General features: G+C 36.0%; 3 protein-coding genes across 4 annotated transcripts; 1 reads left to right on the forward strand and 2 right to left on the reverse strand.

Moving 5' to 3' along the window:
- The first annotated feature begins 85 nt into the window (after nt 1-85).
- On the forward strand, nt 86-10814 carry LOC107886389 (regulator of nonsense transcripts 1 homolog). The gene is made up of 29 exons (XM_016810336.2): nt 86-852; nt 2192-2443; nt 2516-2686; nt 2805-2855; nt 2980-3072; nt 3219-3314; nt 3492-3542; nt 3625-3743; nt 4321-4429; nt 4530-4652; nt 4727-4798; nt 5044-5115; nt 5203-5269; nt 5539-5681; nt 5758-5829; nt 5921-6049; nt 6151-6306; nt 6500-6613; nt 6695-6793; nt 6872-6949; nt 7217-7351; nt 7510-7584; nt 7721-7835; nt 8034-8404; nt 8507-8569; nt 8663-8734; nt 9470-9592; nt 9667-9786; nt 10009-10814. Exons 1-29 carry the CDS (start codon nt 337-339, stop codon nt 10141-10143), a joined length of 3792 nt encoding a protein of 1263 aa, XP_016665825.1. The 5' UTR covers nt 86-336; the 3' UTR covers nt 10144-10814.
- Nucleotides 10815-11040: 226 nt separating this feature from the next.
- Nucleotides 11041-12896, reverse strand: LOC107886391 (protein-lysine methyltransferase METTL21E). Its single transcript, XM_041098543.1, has 2 exons — nt 12339-12896; nt 11041-11978 (listed from the first exon to the last, which is right to left on the reverse strand). Exon 2 carries the CDS (start codon nt 11833-11835, stop codon nt 11173-11175), a length of 663 nt encoding a protein of 220 aa, XP_040954477.1. The 5' UTR covers nt 11836-11978; nt 12339-12896; the 3' UTR covers nt 11041-11172.
- A 992-nt stretch (nt 12897-13888) lies between these two features.
- LOC107886392 (vacuolar protein sorting-associated protein 53 A) lies at nt 13889-24138 on the reverse strand. 2 transcript variants are annotated; one of them, XM_016810338.2, is made up of 25 exons: nt 23712-24138; nt 23264-23339; nt 23034-23128; nt 22801-22857; nt 22426-22576; nt 22152-22222; nt 21266-21390; nt 20530-20690; nt 20289-20430; nt 19874-19937; nt 19179-19361; nt 19029-19070; nt 18355-18459; nt 18207-18266; nt 17881-17958; nt 17213-17320; nt 17053-17118; nt 16421-16498; nt 16212-16345; nt 16035-16128; nt 15826-15903; nt 15441-15503; nt 14725-14793; nt 14542-14637; nt 13889-14460 (listed from the first exon to the last, which is right to left on the reverse strand). In XM_016810338.2, exons 2-25 carry the CDS (start codon nt 23310-23312, stop codon nt 14155-14157), a joined length of 2475 nt encoding a protein of 824 aa, XP_016665827.1. In that variant the 5' UTR covers nt 23313-23339; nt 23712-24138; the 3' UTR covers nt 13889-14154. The 2 variants fall into 2 exon arrangements, with proteins under 2 accessions (XP_016665827.1, XP_016665828.1); XM_016810339.2 differs by having other exon boundaries at nt 23643-23759.
- Nucleotides 24139-25423: the final 1285 nt, after the last annotated feature.

Genomic DNA, 25423 nt, shown 5'->3' on the forward strand with positions numbered 1-25423 from the left:
TTAAAATAAAAATAAAAAAATATTTTTGATATGCTGTTTTACGTTTTCCTTTAATATGATTTATCACTAGAGTGTTAATAAATCTGATTTTAATCAAAACTCTGAAGTGATATATGTATTTCTATTTTGGAACAAAATTGACATATGAATGTAACTTATAACTCCAAACTGAATTTTTATATAAAGGTCTAACCTCTTTCCTTCTTTCAGTTCCATTATTCTATTTTTTTATTACTATTTTTCCTAACCAAACCCTAACCATAACTCAGAAAACAAACATCAAAAACCCTAATCTCAATCTTCAACATAACGCTTCGGCATTGAAAATTTTCTTCCATGGATTCTCAATACGAGACGGCCTCGCAACCTGACCCAGCCACCGACGCTTACACCTTCCTCGAATTCAACACCCAAGGTGAGTCCGATTTCGAGTACACGGACTTCCGTGATCCGATTCGTTCATGGCCGACACCCTCCGACGCCCACTCCGCCGAACGATCCGGCTCCGACCACCACTCGGACACTGCTGCTTCCTCTTCTCCCTCTAGCGCTTCGAAAGGCGCTGGCCGTGGCGTAGCGAGCAATAACAACAGCCATAGCAGTAGTATTAGCAATAGTGCGGCCGTGGTCGATGCGTTAGCCACGGGGATCAGTGGATTGAATTTTGAGGAGACGGTCGGGGATGAGGATGGCGGGTATGACTACGGAAAAGGGGATTTCGCCGAGCATTCTTGTCGGTATTGTGGGGTTTCAAACCCGGCTTGCGTGGTTCGCTGTAATGTCCCTTCGTGTAGGAAGTGGTTTTGTAATTCAAGAGGGAATACATCCGGCTCGCATATTGTTAATCATCTCGTAAGTTTTCTCCTTTTATTTCTTATTTTAGGAAAAAATGCACTGGTTAAGTCTTAGTGGGCGTGACATTGATGTAGATTCGCATGTTTGTGATCTAGGTTGAAATATTGAAGGCATGTGTTAGGGAGAGAATGCATTAACTAGGAATGGTGCTTTTATTTTAGGGTATTGGCTTTGGATTTTGTTGAGCTTTAAAAAAAATGCATGTAGGTTGAGAAAGGGGATGATTCATGTGATTGTTTATGCTTTTAAACGGTTAAGTTTCATACTAGGTTTATAGATACAGTTTTGAAAGTTTAAAGTAGGGATTTCTGCAAAAAAATTTGCCTAAATTTTAAAAAGCAAGCTTAACCTGAAATCAACATTTATTGTGAATAAGCACATGAAGTTATGGCATTATTCATAGTCTTCCTTTTATAGGCTATCCTGAAATCAAAATTAGAGATGTTGGGTTTTGATTGAAAGCATGTTTTGACTTTCGTTTCTATTGAGACTGTTAAGAAATTCTTACAGCTAGTGTTACACTCCTGAGGCTGTTATAGAATCTGTTGTTTTTCCCCCTTAATTTAAGGAGTTTGCTTATAAGACAATCAGAAGTCAGGTGTTACTCTTAATATCTTCAGACAGAAACTTTATTATTTATTAGAAGTCAGGCCTTCATTCCAGATATTGTCTTTTGTTCCTGTTGGAATTTTAACATTGATTACCATTTTGCTTGATTATAGGAATCAGTTTTGCTTATTGTACTTTACACAGGCTGAGGACCACTGTTGATGGTTGCCAATGTTATGCGCACCATTCTATCTTGTACTTTAAGCATCGTATCTTCTTGTAGCTTGGTAACTGCCTTTCATAGTCATGCAGGTTTTGTTGCATCCACTTGTTTTGCAGGCGCATCCATGTCTGTTTTCTCTTTTCCCATCTTGCATTCTTGAACCCAGAAGATCTGACAACACAAACTGCAATCTAATAGTTTGCTTTTTCATGAACAAAGAAACAACTGTTTCTTGCTTGCTTCAGACTAATAATGCTGCAGGAAAATGGGCTTAACACAATTGGGACTACATTTAATGTTTGTGACTAAGTTTTCAGTTTGTACCTTGTCATTCAAGCCTGCCTAGGAAAGCAGTTTCACTTAACCATGTTATTCCGTTTGAAAAAGTTCCTTTTAGTTGTGTGTTTCCATATTTTGTTGAACATCATCTGAGATGCTTTTACTACATGCGTGTGTTATTAAGAACGAGATTATTGAAAGTATTAACTAGTGTGCTGGATAAAGCAGTTGGGGTATTCACTGGAAGTTGTTGATTATTGAGTTTGTTTTTTTGTTCCTTTTTAGGTGAGATCCAAACACAAGGAAGTCTGCCTTCATAAGGATAGTCCTTTGGGAGAAACAATTCTTGAATGCTACAACTGTGGATGCAGAAATGTTTTTCTTCTTGGTTTTATATCTGCTAAGACAGAGAGTGTTGTCGTTCTTCTTTGTAGAGAACCTTGTTTGAATGTCAATGCTTTGAAGGACATGAATTGGGATTTGAGTCAGTGGTGCCCCCTTATTGATGATAGGTGCTTTCTGCAGTGGTTGGTTAAGGTTGGTGTTCCTTGAATCACATGAAAATAAACTAACGGTTTGAGGACTTACTAATACATTTCACTTCCACAGATCCCTTCTGAACAAGAACAGTTAAGGGCTCGACAAATAAGTGCTCAACAAATAAACAAGGTGGAAGAGCTTTGGAAGACAAATCCTGATGCCTCCTTTGAAGATCTTGAGAAGCCTGGTGTAGATGATGAACCTCAGCCTGTGGCATTGAAGTATGAAGATGCTTATCAGGTACCCGCACTTGCAACAATTGCACTATTTGGCTTTGCATTATTTTTGTGAAATTACAGGAAGTTATATAAAGTCTATAAATGTGGTTTACTAATCATGTTGATGGTTTCTTTTGCAGTATCAAAATGTTTTCGCACCTCTTATTAAGCTTGAAGCTGACTATGATAAAGTATGGATCATCATGTTCACTCTCCTTATGTCCAACCAGCTGCCCTCAACTGTTTATGGGATATTAAATTATTTGTTAAAATTTAATCTTCATGTCTAAATCAATATTTTGCATTTTTTGCCAGATGATGAAAGAATCTCAAAGCAAGGACAATGTCACAGTTCGTTGGGATATCGGGCTAAACAAGAAACGAATTGCATATTTTGTCTTTCCAAAGGTGCGTTACTGTAGTGTTTTTTATTAATTTTCTTCTCTGAATTTATTCCATGATGTAATTGTGTTTTTGGTCAATGCCCCACTTGCCCCTAATTGACAAGGTCTCTTTTTATTTTTGAAGTTAATAGAAAAGTTGTGGTGCTGTAGGAAGACAATGAACTCCGTCTTGTACCTGGTGATGAGTTGCGACTGCGTTATTCAGGAGATGCTGCACATCCAGTGTGGCAGGCTGTTGGGCATGTGGTATGTGTCCTTAGTGAGTTTGTGGTTCAGTTCTGGTTTTGATGTGTGCTTGTACATATGTGACATCGGTTCTGTGTATTGTTTGTGGAAAACCTGATTTATCGTATTCCTCAGCAAGGTTTGTGCAGTTGGTGCACCTGAAGAGCACACTTATGAGATATCTTTCTATTGTTTCAGATCAAGCTAACGGCACAAGAGGAGGTTGCACTTGAGCTTCGTGCTAGTCAGGTAGTTCTCATGTTTCCTTGTTTTCTCGATTGATTTTGGCTTTTGGGGAGGTACTTAAAAATTTGTTCTTGTTGTGGTGTAGGGAGTTCCTATTGATGTGAACCATGGGTTTAGCGTTGATTTTGTATGGAAAAGTACAAGTTTTGACCGGATGCAGGGGGCAATGAAAACATTTGCAGTTGATGAAACAAGTGTTAGTGGGTATGTTGGCTCACTTTGTTTTCTTTGCATTTGCTTCTTGTTATTCTAGATTGTAATGTCAGATATCATCATATGTTTTCTTTGCGAGTTTTTTGTGTTAGTATTTTCCTTTTGTACATGTACCATGGTAGCAATTTTAATGGTCAATAAAAGAAATAAAATTTTTTTGGGAAAAAGGTAGGTCTATTTAATTATTTGACTTGCAATACACCAGTCACTAGATGCCTTTGAGTGTCTATGTGTACTATAACCTTCTTTATATAGTTTCTTATACATATCTTAAGATGGATTAGATACATGCCATGCATGGGTTGAAATATAGGTCTGTCTGACATTAACCTAAAAAAACTGTACTGCTCAGTTGGATGGCATGCCTTAATTGTTTTTCTGTTCTTTATTCAAGGAAAAGATGGCCACTTTTATTTCAGCTAGGTGTCTAGCATTCAAAATTTTTTTCCTATTTATTTCAAAGGTCATGCATTTGTTGAACTTGAAGTCTTTGTCCCTTCCAAGTAAGTAATTTGTTAATTTCTTGCAGATATATTTTCCAAGTAAGTAATTTGTTAATTTCTTGCAGATATATTTACCATCACCTTCTCGGCCATGAAGTTGAGGTTCAGATGGTTCGTAATACACTGCCTCGTCGTTTTGGTGCACCTGGTCTGCCAGAATTGAATGCATCTCAAGTATGGACCCATTTTTCCCACATTCTTCGCTTAGATGGATTTTGTTAAATAACATTTCTTTTTGGGTATCAAGTTGTGTTGACCTTCTTTTGTTGGAAAGGTTTTTGCAGTGAAGAGTGTTCTTCAGAAGCCTATAAGCTTGATTCAAGGCCCCCCTGGCACAGGAAAAACTGTGACTTCTGCCGCCATTGTCTATCACATGGCCAAACAGGGGCAGGGGCAGGTAGCAACTTTGAGGCTCATATATAGTTCGTATTTTGTTCTGTCTATATTTCTGATATTTGATTCTCATATCAGGTTCTGGTCTGTGCTCCAAGTAATGTGGCTGTTGATCAGCTAGCTGAAAAGATAAGCACAACTGGGTTAAAGGTAGTGAAGTTAAACTCTTCTAGTCAGATCGTGGTTATGCTAATTGTTCATTTCTTCAAAGGTGTATATTATGATGCATTAATCATATTAGATTCAAGGGAACTATGTTCTAGTATCTTGAAGGTTTAACTAATAATATGCATCAGTCTTAGTTTTCTGGGCAATTATGATTAAGTATTTTCAAGGCTTAACTTGTATTTATCTGTAAATTCATACTTGTTACTAATGTGTTTTTTGGTCCGAAGGTTGTAAGGCTTTGTGCAAAGTCTAGAGAAGCTGTCAGTTCTCCTGTTGAACATTTGACATTGCATTATCAGGTTTTTTGGTGTCTATTTCTTCCATCTGTTGCTCTTCAACAGTTTTTTGTTCATAGCATTATTCATATTTGCTATTTCTGCATGCAGGTCCGACATCTTGATACATCTGAGAAGAGTGAACTTCACAAGTTACAACAATTGAAAGATGAACAAGGTTGGGATACTTTGTCCTGTTGACAATGATGAAAAACCTTGTTTGCTGGTGCTTTTTTTCTTCTTGTTACCTTGTTTTCTGGTGTTTTTTTCTTCTTGTTGTCGAAATGTTTTTAGTTAGAGTTTACAGGGATATGACCCTGCTTATACTGAGATGAAAAGGAACCCTTCAATTAACTTGCAAAGTAATGATGAATGTGCAAGTCATTTCTTGAAATTGAAAATTTTAAAAATGCCACAATGTTTGTTATTCTAATCCCAAATTTACAGGTGAGTTGTCAAGCAGTGATGAGAAAAAGTACAAAGCATTGAAGCGAGCAACAGAGAGGGAAATATCACAAAGTGCTGATGTCATTTGTTGCACTTGTGTTGGGGCTGGAGATCCCAGACTTGCCAATTTTAGGTTCCGCCAGGTGAATACATCAGATATGTGATATTTAATAACCAATAAACAAATAAACCTACTGACACTCTTTTGCCTTTATTTAGGTACTTATTGATGAGTCTACTCAGGCAACAGAACCTGAGTGTCTCATTCCTTTAGTTCTTGGAGTGAAGCAGGTATGAATGATCAAAATTTAATGAGATAATTTTTATTGCGCTGCTTGAATGCTTCTTTTTTGTTCTTCTAATGTTATTATTTTTATTTTAGGTTGTCCTTGTTGGTGATCATTGCCAACTTGGTCCTGTTATAATGTGCAAGAAAGCAGCTCGTGCTGGGCTAGCGCAGTCTCTTTTTGAACGTCTAGTTTTACTTGGTGTTAAACCTATTAGATTGCAGGTGATGTCCTTGTATGTTTGCTGGTTTTGCCCTTCATTTCAATGTGATTTGTAGTAGAAAACGTGCATTTATCTGATGGTAAATGTTCTGTTCTATTTTAGGTTCAATACCGTATGCACCCATGTTTGTCAGAGTTTCCTTCTAACAGTTTCTATGAAGGCACATTACAAAATGGAGTGACAATCAATGAAAGGCAATCATCAGGCATTGATTTCCCTTGGCCTGTGCCTAATCGTCCCATGTTTTTCTATGTACAGGTATTGGATCTTTAAGTAACATTGTAACAATCAAAATACAATTTTTTTTCACCCCCCATTCATATTCTTCTTTATCCATCACCCTGTGGCGCTAAGTGTGGGTGCGAATGGGAAGAACATCATATATTACAAATTTTGCTAATAGTTTATTTATTTCATGGTTATGTTTTGTAATTAAATAGTTTTGTTTTAGATGGGACAAGAGGAGATTAGTGCTAGTGGAACATCATATCTCAATCGAACTGAGGCTGCAAATGTTGAAAAGATAGTTACCACATTCTTGAGGAGTGGTGTTGTTCCCAGTCAGGTGATTTTCTGGACTTCTTTTTTCCTTTTCGTTTTCAGATTGATATCAGGTTGTAAAAAAAAAAAATTTAATACTTTACAGATTGGGGTCATAACACCTTATGAGGGACAACGGGCATATATTGTGAACTATATGTCAAGAAATGGTTCTTTGAGGCAGCAGCTTTACAAGGAAATTGAGGTAATGTGTTTATTTGAACTTTAGGAATAAAAATCATAATATAGTTATTTGTTATTTAATTTGTGGGATTTACATCAGGTTGCAAGTGTTGACTCATTCCAAGGACGGGAAAAGGATTACATCATTGTGTCTTGTGTGAGAAGTAATGAACATCAGGTTAGTTAACATATTGATTCAGGATTTTGAATTAAACTTGCAGCATATGCTTGAATGACTTTTCAGTCTGACTGAATATTATCTGTCTGTCTTGTATATAACTAATGTTTTAATTTTTTGACTCCATAATTTTATTCATTTGTTTGCTGGATCAACCTTTAGTTATGATGTTCGTTATAAGCTTAATGCTTATATTTTACCCTTCTCTGACTCTCTTTGCTTTAAATATGAGAAGAACTAGTTTTAACTGTTTTATCTATTTTTTAGGGTATTGGCTTTCTAAATGACCCTCGAAGGCTTAATGTCGCCCTAACACGTGCTCGATATGGTATTGTAATTCTTGGAAACCCTAAAGTTCTTAGCAAACAGCCTCTATGGAATGGTTTATTGACACATTACAAGGTACCTTTCAATTTTTCTTCAAAAGCAGCTTATTAGCATATTATATGTTCGTTTTTTGGGTGCATAGCATATGTAAATGTTAAAGGTAGCTTAATGCTAATTGTACTACAGAGAATCTTGCTGTTCTTGTCACTGATCCTTTCTGCTAATGTTTGTAGGAAAATGAGTGTCTGGTTGAAGGACCCCTCAATAACTTGAAGCAGAGTATGGTTCAATTCCAAAAGCCCAAAAAGGTTTGTGTATGGAATACAAAGAAAGTGCTTGTTATCTGTTCAAATTTTTATCTTTTGCTCCTTGCCTCCCAATTGATATTTAGTTTTTAGAGGTTGTCAAGGATGATGTGAATATTAATGTTTGTGTTTCTTATAGATCTACAATGAACGGAGGCTGTTCTTTGGTGGTGGACCTGGCATTGTACCTAATGATAATTTTGGGGCTGCCTCATCTAGTCCAAACATTGATAGAAGAAGCAGCCGTGCCCGGGGTAAGCGCTTGAGCATCTTGAGTCTACAAATTGTATGCCATTTATATCATTTGCACTGAGACATGCCACTGATATTTCTTTTACTGAGATGCACAATAGCAATAGAGTATGCCTTTGGCACTGAATTTTTGATGTTGAAGAGGGTGATTCTTAGCTGCTTATAATATAATGTGAGCCTTCTCATGTTGGTAACTGCAGGTACTTATATGCCTCCTGGTCCACCCAATGGTACACATAAGCCTGGAGTGCATCCTACTGGGTTCCCAATGCCCCGGGTTCCTCTTCCACCATTTCCAGGCTCTCCTTCTCAGCCTTATGCTATTCCATCCCGTGGAGCTGTACATGGACCAGTGAGAGCTGTTCCTCAAGTCCCTCAACCAGGAAGTCGAGGCTTTGGGGCTGGTCGGGGTAATGCCAGTGCTCCTATTGGCCATCATCTCCCACATCAGCAAGGCACACAGCAAAATGTCGGTACTATCGGATCTCCTTTTAACTTCCCTCCTCTGGATATCCCAAACAGCCAGCCATCTGTAGGTGGTCCATTATCTCAACCTGGATTTGTTAACAACGTCAGTACTTTATCCTTTCCCTTCTATTATGGTTTTAGTTTTGTACATTTATTATGTTCTTTGATATCATGGGATTCTGACCATGCTTGTCATCTGAAATAGATGCCCGTCCAAGGGGCAAGCCAGACAATTCGTGATGGATTTTCAATGGGAGGAATGTCCCAGGTACGTTGTCTTGCATGAGTCTTCTAATTTTCTTCCATAGTTGCAATTTATGTTCTTGGTAACTTATAATTGGCTTGTTTGACCATCCCACAGGACTTCTTGGGTGAGGACTTCAAAAGCCAAGGCTCACATGTTCCTTATAACATTGCTGATTTTTCAACGCAGGTAGAGGCTGTTTACTTCTAGCATTGTCATTATATTAATATTATCATCTCAATCCTGTACGTCATACATCAGTTAGTGGGGTTGCTTGGTATTTGCTTTGAATTTTGTTGGAGATTGCTCTAGTGGCTTATTGCCAACCTGCCAAGCTCCCAAGCCTTGACCTTATGGAAAGAGAAAGAAATATCAAGGCAATTTGCTAGATGTTTCTTTGGGGCCTACCTTACAGAATGAAAGTGGTATTGAAGATGTTAAAGTCCCATATGCCTACCTCTTGTACCTAAATGTGGTTTATATACGCTATTAGATTCTCCACCTTAAAAGTTCTCTTGCTTTTGAAGTTAGGTTTGAGTTACTTTGTATCAAAGCTATGTTCTTTGCCCTTTGCTTTGGTTTGCCTGTTCTTTGTTGATTTTGTCATGTATGCTGAGAGGTGGGCTTATTGTCAAAAGCCTCACATTGCTTCCTTTATCTGTGTGTGGTTTGTATATCCTATTAAATTCTCCACCTTAAAACTTAAGATATTTAAGTTCTCTTTGAAATTTTCTGTAATTAAAAAAAGGAAGTTTCTTTTGTTGTTTGACTTCCGGTTTGATAATGTGGGTTGCTTGATGATGTATTTGCTTGAAGGTATTTAGATTTTCACATTAGTTTCCCTTTATTTTGTAATTATCTGTATATAGAAAAAAATGTTCCTTATTTCTGGCTTGATAATGTGTTTTTATGTTGGCTTCACAGGGTGGCTATGCGGTTGATTATGCTTCACAAGGAGCTCAGAGTGGGTTTCCAGGGAACTTCCTAAACCAGAATTCTCAAGCTGGGTATTCTCGTTTTGGTGCTGGAAATGATTTCATGACTCAGGTTGCTCAAAGTTCTGTGCTGTGATTAGCTAATGTTTTTCCCTTTTTTTTTTCTAATGAAGTTATGTTTTACAGGACTACATGAATCATGGATCACAAGGCCTGTTTACTCAGGCTGGCTTTAATGATCCTTCACAAGATGATGCATCACAGAGCCACTTTGGTGCGGCTAATCCCAACCAGCTTCAGTCTCAGGTTTGCAGGATTTAATAATCCTTTTCTAACCATAAAGTTTTCTGTTAATGCTTGTACATTTAAGCCACTAGTGGTAGTCTTGGTCTTGTTAATCTGTCTAAAATCTCACATTGTGATGCGGTTACATATTTTCTGACCATTTAGTTTTGGCCCATGCATTTTGTGACCTTGTTAAGTTCTTTTCTGCATTATAAATTGGAGTATTTGGCTATCTATTTGCAGGGTTTGATGAACTCTCTCTACTCCCAGCCCTTTGCACACTACAACACACAGCCACTAAACTTGCAGTCTCCTCAACAGCAGCAACCACAGCAGGGCCAGGGTTCCCAAAACCAGAATCTTCACTATAATGGTTAAGAATAAAGATGTATTTGGCTTTGATGGGTTATGGTCTTTGCAATCAGCAACTTGGTTTGTGCTGTCCTTGTATGCCCAAATATATCCTTCTCTCAAGTGCAAAATGTTTGCCAGTTTGAGGTCAGTTAACTTCCTGTTCGTAACCTGTAAGATGATTCCAGTTGATGGGGAATAAATATAATTGGAGTAAGGATTATATCATTAAGGGGCGTTGTTTGAACACGGGCGGTACATCCAGTGCTGAGAAAGAAAAGGATAACCCCAAATACCTACTTGGAAGTGTTGCATTGTTTTTGAAAAAAAAAAAGAAAGAGAGCATTTACATGATAAGGTTTTGTTGAAAGGGTTTGATGATAAAATGAGGGCAGGTGGGTTTGTTTGAATTACAGGGATGAATAAACCCATTGATGATGATGATGATGATGATGATACAGAGAAAGCAGATACAGGTGACAATTTTTGTAAAGCAGGCTGGGGAAAATCGCCTGATCCTTTCAGCTCTTCCTGACATGTAATTATACATTACTCTTTCACTACTGTTAGCAAATGATGGCGATATGTTAGTGTTTTTCTAGTGCTTGTAGACATTATTATCATATAAAATGTGAGAAATTGGGGTTTGTTTGACTTGGCGTCATTGTTAATGATATAATAGGTGTCTTTTGTCTTGATGAGATTTAGCATTCAATGTTTAATTGTAGAATATATCTTGTAGCGTGAGTTTTACTTCAATTACTTTAAATTGTTCACTTTTATTGTTTGTCTAATTTCAAGTTTTTAATTAAATTTTGTTATTTCAATGTGGTAAATATATTATTATATGTATAAAGTAGTAAGTTTGTTATTTATGTTAAGATTGAAAATTATATGAACTAAATGGGTTAATTCTACATTCAATTGAAAAACATGGATTAATTTTATTTTACAACTTTTATGTATAGTGCAGAACTAATAAGATCTAACCATAAGAACTATAGACACTACTAATAGCAGCAGAATTTGACCATGCATTTAAAACAGAGGTGCTGGTCAGGACTCAGAACTCTCTGCAAGCGTTGGCTTGATTTGAAAGATGGCAAAGAAGGTATCAGAATCTTGTACTGCTGCATGAACACTGAGTTGACTCGTTTCTTGCTCAACCACTTGGAAGCCTTGAGCCATCAACTGATCCAGGCATTCACCAGTCCATGGCCTCATTTCTGTGGCAGCCCAAACTTGCGTAGCTTCTCCACAGACTCTTCTAAGCGCCTTACCCAATCCTATCATATCTTCTGAATCAAAGAACACGTCGCTCATCAAAACTATGTCAAACGTGCTCGACTCCGTTATTCCACTGTCGTCCAATCCCCAAACCAGTTGTTTCACTTCCACTCTGTCTGTAAAGCCGTTAGCTTCAACATTCTTTAAGAGGCCTGGAAGGAGCTGTTGGACGTCAGTGAGTACAACTCGGTTGGCACCTAGCAGAGCTGCGGTCAAGCCAGGGAGACCGGCACCAGCTCCGAGTTCAAGGACAGACTTGCCTTGAAAATTGAGGTGGGTGGGAATCCAGCGGGACAAAACAAGGGCGGAGTCCCACACCCATGAGCCGGTGAGTGGGCGACCCGTGATGGAGTCAATGGCATCGTCCAATTCTTCAACCAAAACTTTGTGGGCTGCTGCTTCTGCTACTGGGATTTCTCTTATTATGCCCATGCGCCTCCTCTCTTTACATAAACAAGAGTTGGGGGTTGCGGTTTCTCACAATATCGGCTTTCTTCCACTTTCTTCTTGGATGCTTGGATGGTAACCATTACGTACCTTTATTCTTGGATGCTTGGAAATCCTTGAAACAACCACTATAGAACAGTTGATAAATTTTATAAAATGTGTTCTGAAAAATTAAAAATTAGCATAATACTATTGATTTTTGACTTTTTTAAATTTTATAATATAATTCTGATTTTCTTTCTTGGGGTGGGGCGGCCACGCTTGATTGTTCAAAAAGTTTGTTCCTCGTGGTCTCATTGACCCTAGCATGGTATGGGGAGTTTTTGTCATGAAAATCATAAAACAGCAAAATGATATGAAGCGTTGGATTAATGAATATAAACCACAACCGTCAACACATAGTGATGACCATATATTTTTCATGCAAAATATGAAGGGATGGGGCATACTTGATTCTCCACCAGCCAAAAACACACACCCACAATTACCTAATCGAATCACGTACAGGTTCATGTCCCTAACCAGGGTCTTGCTTGCGGCAAGAAAAGAAAATCTCTTTTCCTGGGCCAACAATCTAACGATTTACTAATAAAGTTAGGTTGATGGCAGGTCGCAATTGGCCAAGCTAACAATGCCCCTTCAAGTTTGGAAGAGGCAGCGCCATATTTAGAGCCTGGTTCCGATGCCCACCATTTGGCAATAAGACCTTGGTTCTTCGTTTGCAAATAGGCGTCTATGAAGTTCACCCAAAAATCCTCCCCCCCCCCACCAAGTTGACTGCCAAATCTCCATCAATTGATCCGTAACCCAGACTGATCATCCACACCTTTTTGGGTCACAAGAACAAAAAGAAAAGGCGAGACCTGCTTCATTTTGAATTCCTTTGTTGGCGACCCCTTAATAAGCACCGAGGCATTTGTCGATGAAATGCATTTCTCAATCCACGCTCACCAATAAAGCACCGAGGTTACACATATTTGTCTAATTAAATCCCTAATCCATTAATCATTAACCCAATCCATAATCTTAGCTTGCTTGGACATTTCAACACGGTTTCTATCTTGAGTAACCTCCTTCTTTTTGTTATTTCAAGACACGAAGAAAAATATAAATTTAACGAAAGACAAAAAAAAAAAAAACACGGGTAAGTACGGGACAATTCTCTTAATAAAATCAGGCTTTATAAGCTACTTTTATTGTTTAGAAATGTACAGAGTCATCTTATTATATCAGATTTAATGTACACCTGAAACATGTTTTTCTACTTTGTAATATCATTAATAAATCAAAATAGTTAACACCACTAACTACTATAGTTAAAATATTGATTTGAAAGCATTATAAATGCCGAGAATCTAATTATAATTAATTAAAATACAACTAAAAAAGCTAAAATAAAATTTTGATATCTATATTCCCTTAGCCTTATTTATCAAAATTTACCTTATTTACCTAAATAATTATTTAATTGACATTGTTCTTTTCTTTCTTTTTGAATAGAAGGGGAATATTTCGTACTTGACTCAGTACTTTGAGGACTTACTCTCTTTTCTTTTTTTTTGTTTTAATTAATATAAAAAAAATCTCAATTAAATTATCGATTGAACTTTAACACAATTGACATTGTTGCTATTACAACAATTAAGAAGACCTGTGCTTAAACACATTTTTTTGAGAGGGATTATAAGTAAAAAATAAGTTTTGTACACAAAAAAAAAGTCTCAATTTAAATTCAAAATTGATTATTTTTTAAATTAAACATCAAAATCAAATTTATTTTTACTAATTACTAAATATAAAAGATGAATAGAATTTGAACAATTTGAGCCTTGTTTTGATTTAAAATAATAATTTAAAAATAAAATTCAACCGAAATCAAAGTAGAAATTCAAATCTTTATTTTTGAGTCTTCAATTTAAAATAGAAGTTGAGCTTTTGACAACTTAACGTTACACACCTACTTAACCGTCAACACTAGAATCAACAACCACTCCGTGTCTCATAGATAGCGTACAGCGTTTAGGAATCGGCCGCGTCATAGAGAATTTTTGTTAAACCCTTTCAAATCGCTGTCCAATGTTGAAAATCTTGGAGTTAGGAATTTTTTTTACTGTTACTAAAGCTCATAACTAAAAAAAGAATAAATGCTGCTCCTGCTCCACCTTTGACATCATAATACATTTTGTTTCCTAATGCAAAATTGTATGAAAGAAAAAAAGAGGGGGGGAGGGGGAAGAAAAAAGGTTATAAAAGAAACATGCCAAAAAGAGAGAAGAGAATATAACAGAGGCATATTTGCAATACTCATGCATTGAAGAGCTTTCTGAAAGGTCCATCTTTACGGTCCTTGGCAGCTTCGGTTAAAGCAAGGAACCTCTTGAACCCTGTTGTCGCAGCACCACGTCCAAGAGCAGCCGCTCTTGTTAGCACATCTTCCCGAGAAGCAATAAATCCAGCTGAAGCGGGATTTGAAATGGCTGGAACTGTACTGGCAGGCGGGGCTGGTGCCATCGATTGCCCAACTGGTGCTGCACTAGAAGGTTGTGAGATTGCTGGCGAACCTTTGTTGAAGTCATCTAAGATACTTTGTTGGTCCGATTTCTTGAGGCCCTGCTCATGAAATTTTTAAATTTTTAAGTCATCTAAAGGTCAAGCTGACATTCAGCTAAAACTGAAATCAAAGTCAATCACCTTAAGCTCTAGAATTCGCTGAAACTCCATTGGTGTTCCCTCTGGTAGCAATGCACGGTATGTATCCGCAACCGAATCAACAGGAGATAGTATAACCTGGGTAATGATAAGGAGCAAAGGTGTATTATGATAGATGGCTATAACCTGATAGAATAAGAGCTGACCAGACTTTTTGTCACAAACCTTCAATAGTGCTTCAGCTTTGCTCATCTCTCTACTTACAAATTTTGAATAGCCAGCAGCACCAGATGTCTGCCAATAGAAGTTAAAAGTTTATCAGTTCTTTCTTTTTTGCACCCTCAGTTTCTCCTTGTCTTGCAAAAACAGGAGAAAGGATGATCATGAAAATGCAAATGGAAACAAATGCTTAAGTATATACCAGAGATAACTTCATTATTGAAATTGCAAAACAAATAGAGTACCAAAATGAAGGGGTGGAAACCAATCGAACAATAAGTTTTCAAGCATAAACCACATCTTTACAATTTGTGTACCAGAGACCAGAGGGCCCACTTCAATGGGTCCATAATACAGTAGTGTCCTTTTAAATAATAAAATATACAGTGTCACGCATCTTTCCAACATCAATTTTTTTCCGCAGTGAGAGTGGATTAATTATTGAAATTTCAAAATAGCAAATGAATTCAATAAGAGCTGTGAGAAGCGTGATTTCATGAATAGGCACACTCCACAACTAAAAGGTGATGCAGCCTTGCCGAAAACAGAGATGCAAAACCATGAGTTATGTCAGTAAGAGCTAACTGCAGCATCAAATGTGACACTCAAATGCTAAATAAGGGAAATAAAAATGCCTTAAACCTGGATAACTAGAATATTCGCACGCAACAACCAGTAGATGAACAGGAAATCATGAGTATTCATTTGAATGCATAACTCACCTGTCGACCAAGTGAAGGAATTTCCAAAAGAATTGTCTTTACAGCTTGAGTATCCAACAGCATCTGCAATACAATATACCATTAGTTTTATACATTAATATACTTCAATGCTCCGGTATCAATTATTCCAAATTCCATTTTTGTTATCAGAAGCCATTCAATCACATTCAAATGTTGATACATGGTCGTTATAAGTAATAGTAAATAAGTTAGCGCACATCACAAAGACTTAAACAACTAAGTATCAACATCTCAATTGACCTTGCCTTGCATGCTAATATTCACAAAAAGTTAATAGATATAGTAATAGAGGTAATGGCAATATTAGTATTACATAACCACAAGAACAAGAAGGAAACTGAGAGAAACAATATGTGAAAAGTACTTGTTGAGCTCCAGTTTCTGATATCTGCTTGCATTTGAAAATATTCATGTAGAACCGGGGGCCAACCGATGATGCAAGCTGCAAGAATTAGCAATAAGCAAGCTGCACAAAATATCTATCTACAAAAGGAAAGAGAGAAGAAAAGGAAAATAGTAAGAGAAAACCATGTTAAGAGACATAGTGCAAGACCCCTATTTTCTGGTATTTACCTTGTCCAAGAAGAACTGGAAGTAAATAGGTGAAAGAAGGCTCCCAAGTACAGGAATGCTACTGCTAAGGATCATATTTATGCCATTGACATATCTGCCACAAAGACAATGAGATTCCTTTTAAAAGTTGACCCTAGCCTGGGTGAAATTAAAATCTTAAAAAGGAATGCATCTTACCCTGATTGGTCCCCAACGCTTTCAAGGGTACCCCATGGAACACGGGTCATTGCAGCCATTTCAGCATCAAATTTAGTTTCCAGGCCATGCACCAAGGTTACTAAAGATTTGGTTATAACCGCTGAAAATTCATCCTGTAAAATAGCAAGACCTTGTAGAACCAACAGAAGCAATGTTGCAAAATGAATTTGTTATGAAGTATGCAATACCTGCACTTCAGACATATCCACCCGGTCTGCGAATTGAGAATCGATGATTTTGGATACACTTTCAGCCAGTTCACCAGACTGTCGAAAAATTAGATGTGGGTTACTAAAACTCTAAAATCAGTTTTCATTATCAATGTAAGCATGAATCTAAGTTCGTCTCTAAGAATAACAGCATAGTCAACAACCGCCTACTTGAAATGTTTAATATTGCTATGATGCTCCATGCAGTGAAGTTACCCTACCTCAAGCATCAGTGAGACCAAGATTCTAACTTGTTTAGGGGGAAAAAAAAGGAACTACTAGATTATAATACCATTAAATAGTTGAAGAATGAAGATGAAACAGAACTACATCAAAATTAATGACTGCTGCATAATTATTCACACATGCAGTAGCTATGCTGCAGTTTTATGATGCTTAAACTAAGCAAAACAGACATCAAAGCTGCTGGCTCTAATTCACCCATAGTAAATCACAAAGAAAGCCAATACCCTTTACTTCCTATTGTACCCATAATTCTTTGATATGAATAAATGGTATGGCATGCACAAAGAAGCAGGCACAAGGAATAAAATGGTAGTAGTACATTCCAATATTTGGTAACCAGGGAAGCCATGATTAGAGAAACTGACCGTTTTATGGCAATATTCAGCTGAATTTACAATATAGCAGATCAATCTTTCGTCCCTGTCAGATGTCTGTCAAACATTGCCAATAAATGCAAAATAAAACATTAGCATTTGGCATAGAGTTTACACAAACACCTCAAAGGTTATCACACTGAGACTATACCTTTATCTGCCCATCCATACCAGTGGCTGCAGCAACAATCCCTGTACCACCCTTCGGCAGTCTCCCAAAAAGCTTTGTAGCATAGGCTTTGAGGACTCTTTGAAACACCTGAGGATGGAGAGATTATTTAGGACTGCATTAACCAACCACCTCAAGTTTTTCCCTTGTAATTTGTTCTGATCCTTAAGATCACTTGTATATAGTTCTTGACAGGTAAGAGTTTAATCTAACCAGAAGAATCACCTACAGAACTTTCTTCTACAATAGAAATTATGCACATAATGATCTTGAATCTTTGACGGCTTTATCCATTATTTTCAAATAGACTAATCCTCACCATTCAAATGTATAGGACCCATCCATGAATTGCGGAAATCATACTTGTGAATGGTGATTAAACTTGTATTGGATAGTAATGGAGAGAAAACCAGATATGTTTGGTTCAGTAGTTCAAAAAATGATATGGTTGGCCTTCTTGATAAGTTGGGGTTTTCTTGTCAAATAAAGCAAAATGTAAGTCAAAGATCAAGGAATCAACATGTCCCATCCATCTGAATTTATGAAGCCTTCCTAGCTTTCATTATTATTGAATAAATTATTTTCATTCCAAGAAAGAATAAATGTTACTGCAATGCAAGAAAAAACAAGATTAGATTTGAGGAAAATACCTTGAACAAATTATATAAAGTTTGGCTCTTTGTCAGAGCACTGCATCGCTTTAAGCTTCTCTTGATTATAAGAAACAACTAGCACAGGAAAGACCAAGTCAATACAAAGAATATACTAAATATAACTGGCAATACATTATTAACCAACAATCTGCAAATCAATATAAGCACATAGTTGCTCTCTAAACAACAGTGTGTACCCATTGTAGGAAACTAGAAAAAGACGTAAGCAATCAACTTGAGTTGTAAAAAGAAAAATACTTAGCATTGTTTAGGAAGACATGATGGGTTAACATGCAGGTAAGTCGGAATATGCAGTTGCTTACCTGCATACTACTGGAAAGAACATTATTCTGACTTCCTTCCTCAACATCCCATGTTTCCTCCTGTCATACAATGGGTCAATGAAATATGAGCGCCAAAAATTAGCAGAAAGTGTGTACTGAAGAATGATCCTTATTATGCCTGAACTACCTGAACAAGTTTCTCGAGATTCTCCATCAGCGTCTTTTCTTCTAATTCTATATATACAATTAAGTGAGGCTCAAAGCAAGATGAAATAATCCCATGGAAGTTGAACTGCCAGAAAATGAGTTAAAGACCGTTTCAGTAGCAAAATTACGAGATGAAAGCTAAAAGCCAAACACTATGGTGTAATGCAATGGACAATGCAAAAATGCAGATGGAAAATATGTTTTCCTATATGCTAATTTAGAAAAATCATAGGCAGATACTATTTCTCAGAATGCAAGTTCAAAGTGTGAAATTAGATAACTTCTTAGATATAGCATTTTCAAACTACAATATAGAAAAACAAGAGTAGGCAATTACACTTATTCAATTTGAAATAGACGGCAACATGTTACTCCAGCATTTCAATGAGACCCATAAAGACAGTCTGAGATGACGTGCATGCCTCAGAATAAAAGCAATTTTACAGAAAAACATGTAGACATAACCAGTAAATAATCTCTTTAGGCACCAATCACCTTCCAATTTCTCAAGGAAATGCAGAAGATCTAAAGGTAAGACACGTTAAAGTAATCAAATTGTCCAACATAAAGTTTCTGCCATTAGTGCATAGACTCCGCACTTGACCATGACCGAACAATATGTAAAAATAATCTTATAGAAGATTAAAATTTTACCCCAGCTCCAGGTGCAGACAAATCTTTGTTTCCATCCTTTTCCTGTCAACACAACATCCGAAGAGAAAAAAACATGATTCTGTAATTCTCTAGCAGAAGGATTTTTCCATAACAGAGAGAAGTGATCTTTGTGTGGACTGTGAAGCATACCTCATTTTCACTTCCTTGATGTGCAGCAAGCTTTTTCTCATACTTCTTTCGAATATCTGATGCACTTTGACTATTATTCTGCCTACCAATTTCTTCAATTTCATTTCCAATCTCTCTACTCTGAGTACCACCACCAAATTTCTCTGCCAACTCATCCTCAAATTCTAAAGTTCTTTGCAATGCCTGCAAAATCCAAAGCATAAGAAACTTCAGAATTAAAACTAGCTTACAGAAACTCACGGGTAAGGAAGTATGAAATTGAAATTTGCCAAATTAAAGCATGTTATGGTTATTCCAACAACAGAAAATAAGTAAAATGAACAGAAATGTGATACTGATCATCTGAGTCCAACTATCCTAGGATGAGATTGACAATAATCAGCAGAACTGTATCAGAAAAAAGAAATATGCTAAGCTTGAGCAATAATGAGAAATAATAAAAACACTTTTTTCTCTAGTCCTCTTCCCTGTCATTAATTTTGTACTACAATTCCATGCTATAATCCACATTTGCAAGATATAATAAAAAACAGGAGCTAGTTTACTATGGCATCTATAATTAAGTTGTTTTTATTGTACCCAAACTAAAAGCAATGGGAGTCAAACACACTAAGGTAGCATACCAGTTTCTACTTATACTGAAGAGTTGATTATTTTGCAAGACTCTTGCCGAAGATCTAGAAAATATGGCTTACCATCAGCAACGTTGCAACATCAGGCTTCTCTTTCATGTTGTCAAGGATCCCCTCCAATTGTTTCCTGGAAGCAAAATCCCAAGTAAGAAAGTTTAAATCATGTATGATATATGCTGCAGTTTCCCACTCACTTTGGACAACCAATAATTCATTTGTAGTATAACTCAGCATCATCTCATTAAGTCTTTTTTCCAAAAAAAAAAAAGGTTGAAAAACTCTTTTTTTCATTACTTTACCCAGAAAATAGTTCTCTAGAATCTTTCTTGGAAAAAAATTAGAATGTTAACTTGACCATTGTTTAAAGAAAGAAAAGTTGCAAATGCTTGAAACTGTTCCTTCAATTAAATAAAAATGAAGATTATATAAGTTATTGAACCATCCTAGAAGTACTTATGCTGTCCTAGATAATACATACCTTGTCTTCTTACAGAACTGGATACAGAGACGGTACGGGACAAGCCAAGAGGTAGGGAAGATTTTCCATATTTCCTCGTTTGTTCTCATTCTACGCTTGATCCATGCATATCTTCGTTCCGTTTTATCCAGTTTAGCTAGTTCTAATTAGAGAAAAATTCAAAAATCAGTACCATGAAAACTTTGCAAAAGCGTAATGCATAGAAACCATATTAAAGATGGGAGGATGGAGCCACACAAACCAGCTCCTTCAAAGATCTGTTCATATGAAGTAAGCTCTCTGCTGCAAAAGTTATTTACTAACTCCTCTTTCACAGATGGCTCCAAGGCATCGACAACTAAACAAGCATCAGATAAGTGCTGCAGCAAATTTGTCTCTTCGGACTCTTTGCCGGTTCCTAAGCTGCAATTAAAACCTCAAATTTATAAAATACAAAAGGTATATTTAAATAATTAATTTAGCGGGAAGAACCAACAGCTGTAACCATATAAACACAGTAATAATTCTTATTTAATTGTTCAAGAACCATAAGGAGTTCTAGGTTCTCTAAAACCCCCAAAAACACCATGGCACCACCCCCTACAGCATGAGAAATTCTTCCAAAACAACATTTAAAAAGATAAGATTTAACAACATTAAAGATCACCTTTTAGTAAATTTCAGAAATAATGTAAAAAATTACCTTTAGAAGTTATAGTTCTATGCATACAGAGCCAATTTTGTTCTATTTAATTTTTTTTTATTTCATTTGCTTAATACTTATTGAGAACTTGCGGACTTTCAGATGTGTAAGTTCCATATTTTGTCATTTCTACATATATAGAACCACTTTAATTCTATTAATTAAAGTTTAATGAAATTTCTTCATGAATATTAAGATTTTGCAATGTCTCAATGAACTATATTGGCAATTAGCTTCTAAATAGCTACCTTTAGTTTCATACCAAAGGACAGCATCAAATTTATATATCACTTACCTTGAGAAATCAGAGAAGACATGAGATTTCAGTATTTGTTTAATACTCTTAAACTTCTCCCTTAGCTCTGTGATTTTTGGGATATCCCTGTAGGCTTCAAAATGGCTACATAGCTGGTTTACAGCCTGAAATGCATGATAAATTTGACTTCTTAAGATGAACCAGATTTGTTAAAGGGAATGAAAAACAAACTTCAGAAAAAGAAAACAAACAAAACGCAAAAAAGGATACCTTAAATGGATATAAATAGTATGATTAAATAAAACATTACAAAGATAGAATTTTGCGAAGTAAAAAAGACGACATAAACAAACCATAGAACAAGTAGGGACTAAAAGAACTTTTAAGAGAAAAGTAAGAAAAAAGGGAGAGGGAGAGCTTAATGGAAAAGGTAAGCATCTCTAAGCAAAGAAGATCTAGACTGATGCATTCATCTAGTGCCATCCAGAAAACTTTGGTTTTTAGGTTGTCCTTCTTTTAAGCAAAAATTCTCAACATGAGGGGTAGCTTATCCACCTTATACATTTAATAAAAGTCTGAAAACCTAAGAAAAAGTTTAACTCTTCCAAAACACCAAAGCAGAAGAGAGGACAAATGCAGTTGAACAAGCCAAAGAAAAAGTGAAGTGTTCTATCTATACTCATGATAAGGCCCTTTGTAGATTCAGCCAATGAATCAAAGCATGCCAGAATTAGTTTCACCAAAACCATAGGTATTCAGTCATCTCTAGCAGCCATCAATCTCAAATCAAAAAACAAAAGAAATGAAATAGTTTTGACGCCAGTACAAGTAGATCACCGATAAGATATTTAGTACTTTCAATGACAGAACACCATGTAGCTTCTTAAGAGATGGCGAACAAAATATATACTCAGAAATGACATACCTCTAACTGGGCAGCTGCCTCCTTATATTGTCGTTTTGATGCCATAATTTGAAGTTGTTCTACAGCGGAGACTGCCATGACAAGAAAAAGGAATTGATATTAAAAAGCAAGTTCTTTTAAATCCTAAATACCGAAGGCAGCCAAAGGTTAGAACCAACATAGTCTTATGTAAGCATATTTTATGACTGATCACAAATTACATTGCTAAGACTTGGGTGAGGTGTCAGGTGTCACACAAGCACAGATAAAGAAGACCCAAAAAGAAAAGACTGACCTAGCATGGTTAGACGATGAAGAGCTGTAATTGTAGTGGTTATATGCTTCTTAGCAAAGTCCAGCTTCTTGATATCGCGGCATATTTCTTGAACCATCATCTCACTTTGCTCAGCTTTTGTTTTTATTTCACGGATTTTATATGTTAGTTCCTGTTCAGACAAAACCATGAGTTCAGAAAGAAAGAGGAAAATGGCCCAAAGGGGGAGAGGAATTTTATATTCTTTTCCAAGTCGTGCTACTAATCAGAATAGGAACAATTATTTTCTCAATAGTACAACTGAAACCCTATAAAATTGCTTGTATGAGGAAAAAATTGATGCAAATAGTATGAAGGATCTCATCTATAGCATCTACAAAATTCAAACAAGCTAACCTCCACAGCATGTGTAGCAGCAGCAAGATCTTCCTTAGCTTTGGTTCCTGAATTACTCTGTAATCAAAATAGCTTGTCACCTTTTACAGTTACCTCAACTTTCCCAAAGGCAAACTGCAATATATCCTAGTTGAAAGATTTGATAAATTCTCTTGACATTTGATTTTCACATGAGTGAGATGCAAAACCAATAAAAAAATACACTGCATAAATGAATAAGAAATATTTATAACCTGTTGGCGAACAGCAGCCAGTATTCCAGCATCAACTCTACGGATCTCACTTTGTATCTTTTGCATTAGTGGCTCAACGCCAGATAAAGAAGCCTCTGAACATAAAAAATTCATCAATGCCAGTTACAAAATTTTGCATGACTTCGGGATCATATCTAAGGCTAAAATTATCGCAAATCCTGCTGAAATTAACCGTATTTAGATTTCCAATAATCCTTTTTATCAGTTACCTGTGGGAAACATCTGGTTGATGTACTCTAGAGTACTCATTTTGTCCATTGCTTCCAAAATTCCGATCCTATCGACCTGGAAGCCATAGAAACAGTTTTAACCCAAGCTTAAAAGATGGATCCAAATAAAGAGGGGAAAAAAACAACAAAAGCAAGTACGTGCTAAATGTTCTTTTTCTTAATTCTTTTCAAGCTAAAATTGAGAAACGAGAATAACATTACAATAATCTCCAAACTTTAGAGGAAAACATAAAGAGAGCATACAAATTATAATGAAAATCAGATGCAATTCGTTAGATCAAGATTGCTAATGATCTACAAATCACTAATTCTTCCTTAAAAATCAAATTTAAAAAAATTCGTGTCATCAAGTCGATACCTGAGTGAAACTTCTCTAGAGATAAAATAAAATTGAAGAAAGGAAAGAAAATTATTATTTCGTTCTTACCGCTGAAAATTTTTATCGCCGATCTCCGACACCAAGTGGAGCAAGTCTTTTCTGTTTTGGGTAGCTATGGGCTGGATTTTAAATATATTTTGGGTTTCCCGTTACACGTCGGCCTATTAATACATTCATTTTAGTCTAGTAATAGACCCCATTTACATCGGATGAAGTTTAACTTCAAAAGATTGCAAAAATTGAAACACATTCATAAAATCAAACTGCCTAATCATATCCTTCCTTATCTTCTTTCACCATCAAAAATCAATTCTGGTCATGCTATCAACTTCCTCACCAATTTCCCTGGGCAGTTGAGTTGCTCCAATTTTAGCATTTAGTTTAAGGTAAGTCAATTTGATAGGTTTGGTTTGAGAAAGTCGGATTCTTGATCTGGCGAATTTGGTTCATGGATTATTAAATTCATATATGTTCGGTTATGGCTGCATTGGTTAGGTTTATGGATTCAATTTATAGGTGCAGTTCATGGGTCTATTCATGGATTTGATTTATAAATTAACAATTATTATATTTATTTGACATCGGTATTATTATTAGTGTAAAAAAAATTAAATTTGAACGCGTTAAAATACGTATATATTCTTATTTCAGAGTCCGTATTTATAAACATTATTTTTTAAAAATCATTCTAGTTTTTTTAATTTCATTATTTTGTTTTTATCCATTTTAATATTAAATTTGATCTAAATTTTCAATTTTCAAATTCATCTTCTTTTCAATTTTCATCTCTAAAAATTGAAAATTATCTCAAGGTTTAAACCATCAGTTCTTTTTTGTGCCAATTACAATGTCGATTGCATATCTCTAATTCCGACAGGGACTATAACTGGTCTAGAATAAAGTAAGTTCATGATGGAAAGATCATTCATGGCCAAACCATATGTGAATGTTTTCTGGCAAGTGGTATGTTTGTAGGAGTGTTCTTAGCCAATTGGCATGTGTTTTGGCTTTGATTTTGGTTGTAATCTGTAAATTTTGTGTGGCTATTGAGATGAAAGTTTTGTGGAACATAAATCTATGATGAATGACTATTTAAAAAGAGCAAAAAAAATTATAGGAGTTTTATTCGACTTGATGCTTGTTGAGTAATTTTTCGTTATGTCTCATTAAAGAAAACAATCAAATATTTATATACGTGGTAAACTCTACACATGCAGGACAGGTGTACTACTCTAGGCTGCTTGTTGGACCTCGTTGCCCCCACATGCAAACTCATTTGATACATACAAGCTGAGACAACGAGCTCTTGTTGTTGACTTCTCTCTATAAAGCTTGCGTGTATCCATCTAGTAGGGTTTAGCCGGGTTGCGAGTGAGCAACCTAAATCTATCTGATTCTCAGGTTGGTGATCATAAGTACGTAACAATATTATTTGTTATGGTTTGGTTATTATTCAGCGAGGATGGAAATGTTTATGAAAGGAAGGGTATCTATATAGGATTCTGAAATTTTATCAATGCAGTATGCTAAATGAGTTTGTTGGTGAGCTGTATTTGATCCTTCTTTTTTTTCTAATTGTATTTGTACGTGATATGTCTATGATCCTTAATAACCGCAGATTGGTGTTATTGTTTCATTTAATGTGTTTTTGTAATTTTGATTTTCATTAATAAACTTTTCAAATTTGATTAAAAATAAATAAATAAATATTACCTCTTTTTCCCACCTTAAAAGTTTTTTAACATTAAAATATAATATCA

The sequence above is a fragment of the Gossypium hirsutum genome, chromosome D08 (genome assembly GCF_007990345.1).
Source record: "Gossypium hirsutum isolate 1008001.06 chromosome D08, Gossypium_hirsutum_v2.1, whole genome shotgun sequence".
Taxonomy (NCBI): domain Eukaryota; kingdom Viridiplantae; phylum Streptophyta; class Magnoliopsida; order Malvales; family Malvaceae; genus Gossypium; species Gossypium hirsutum.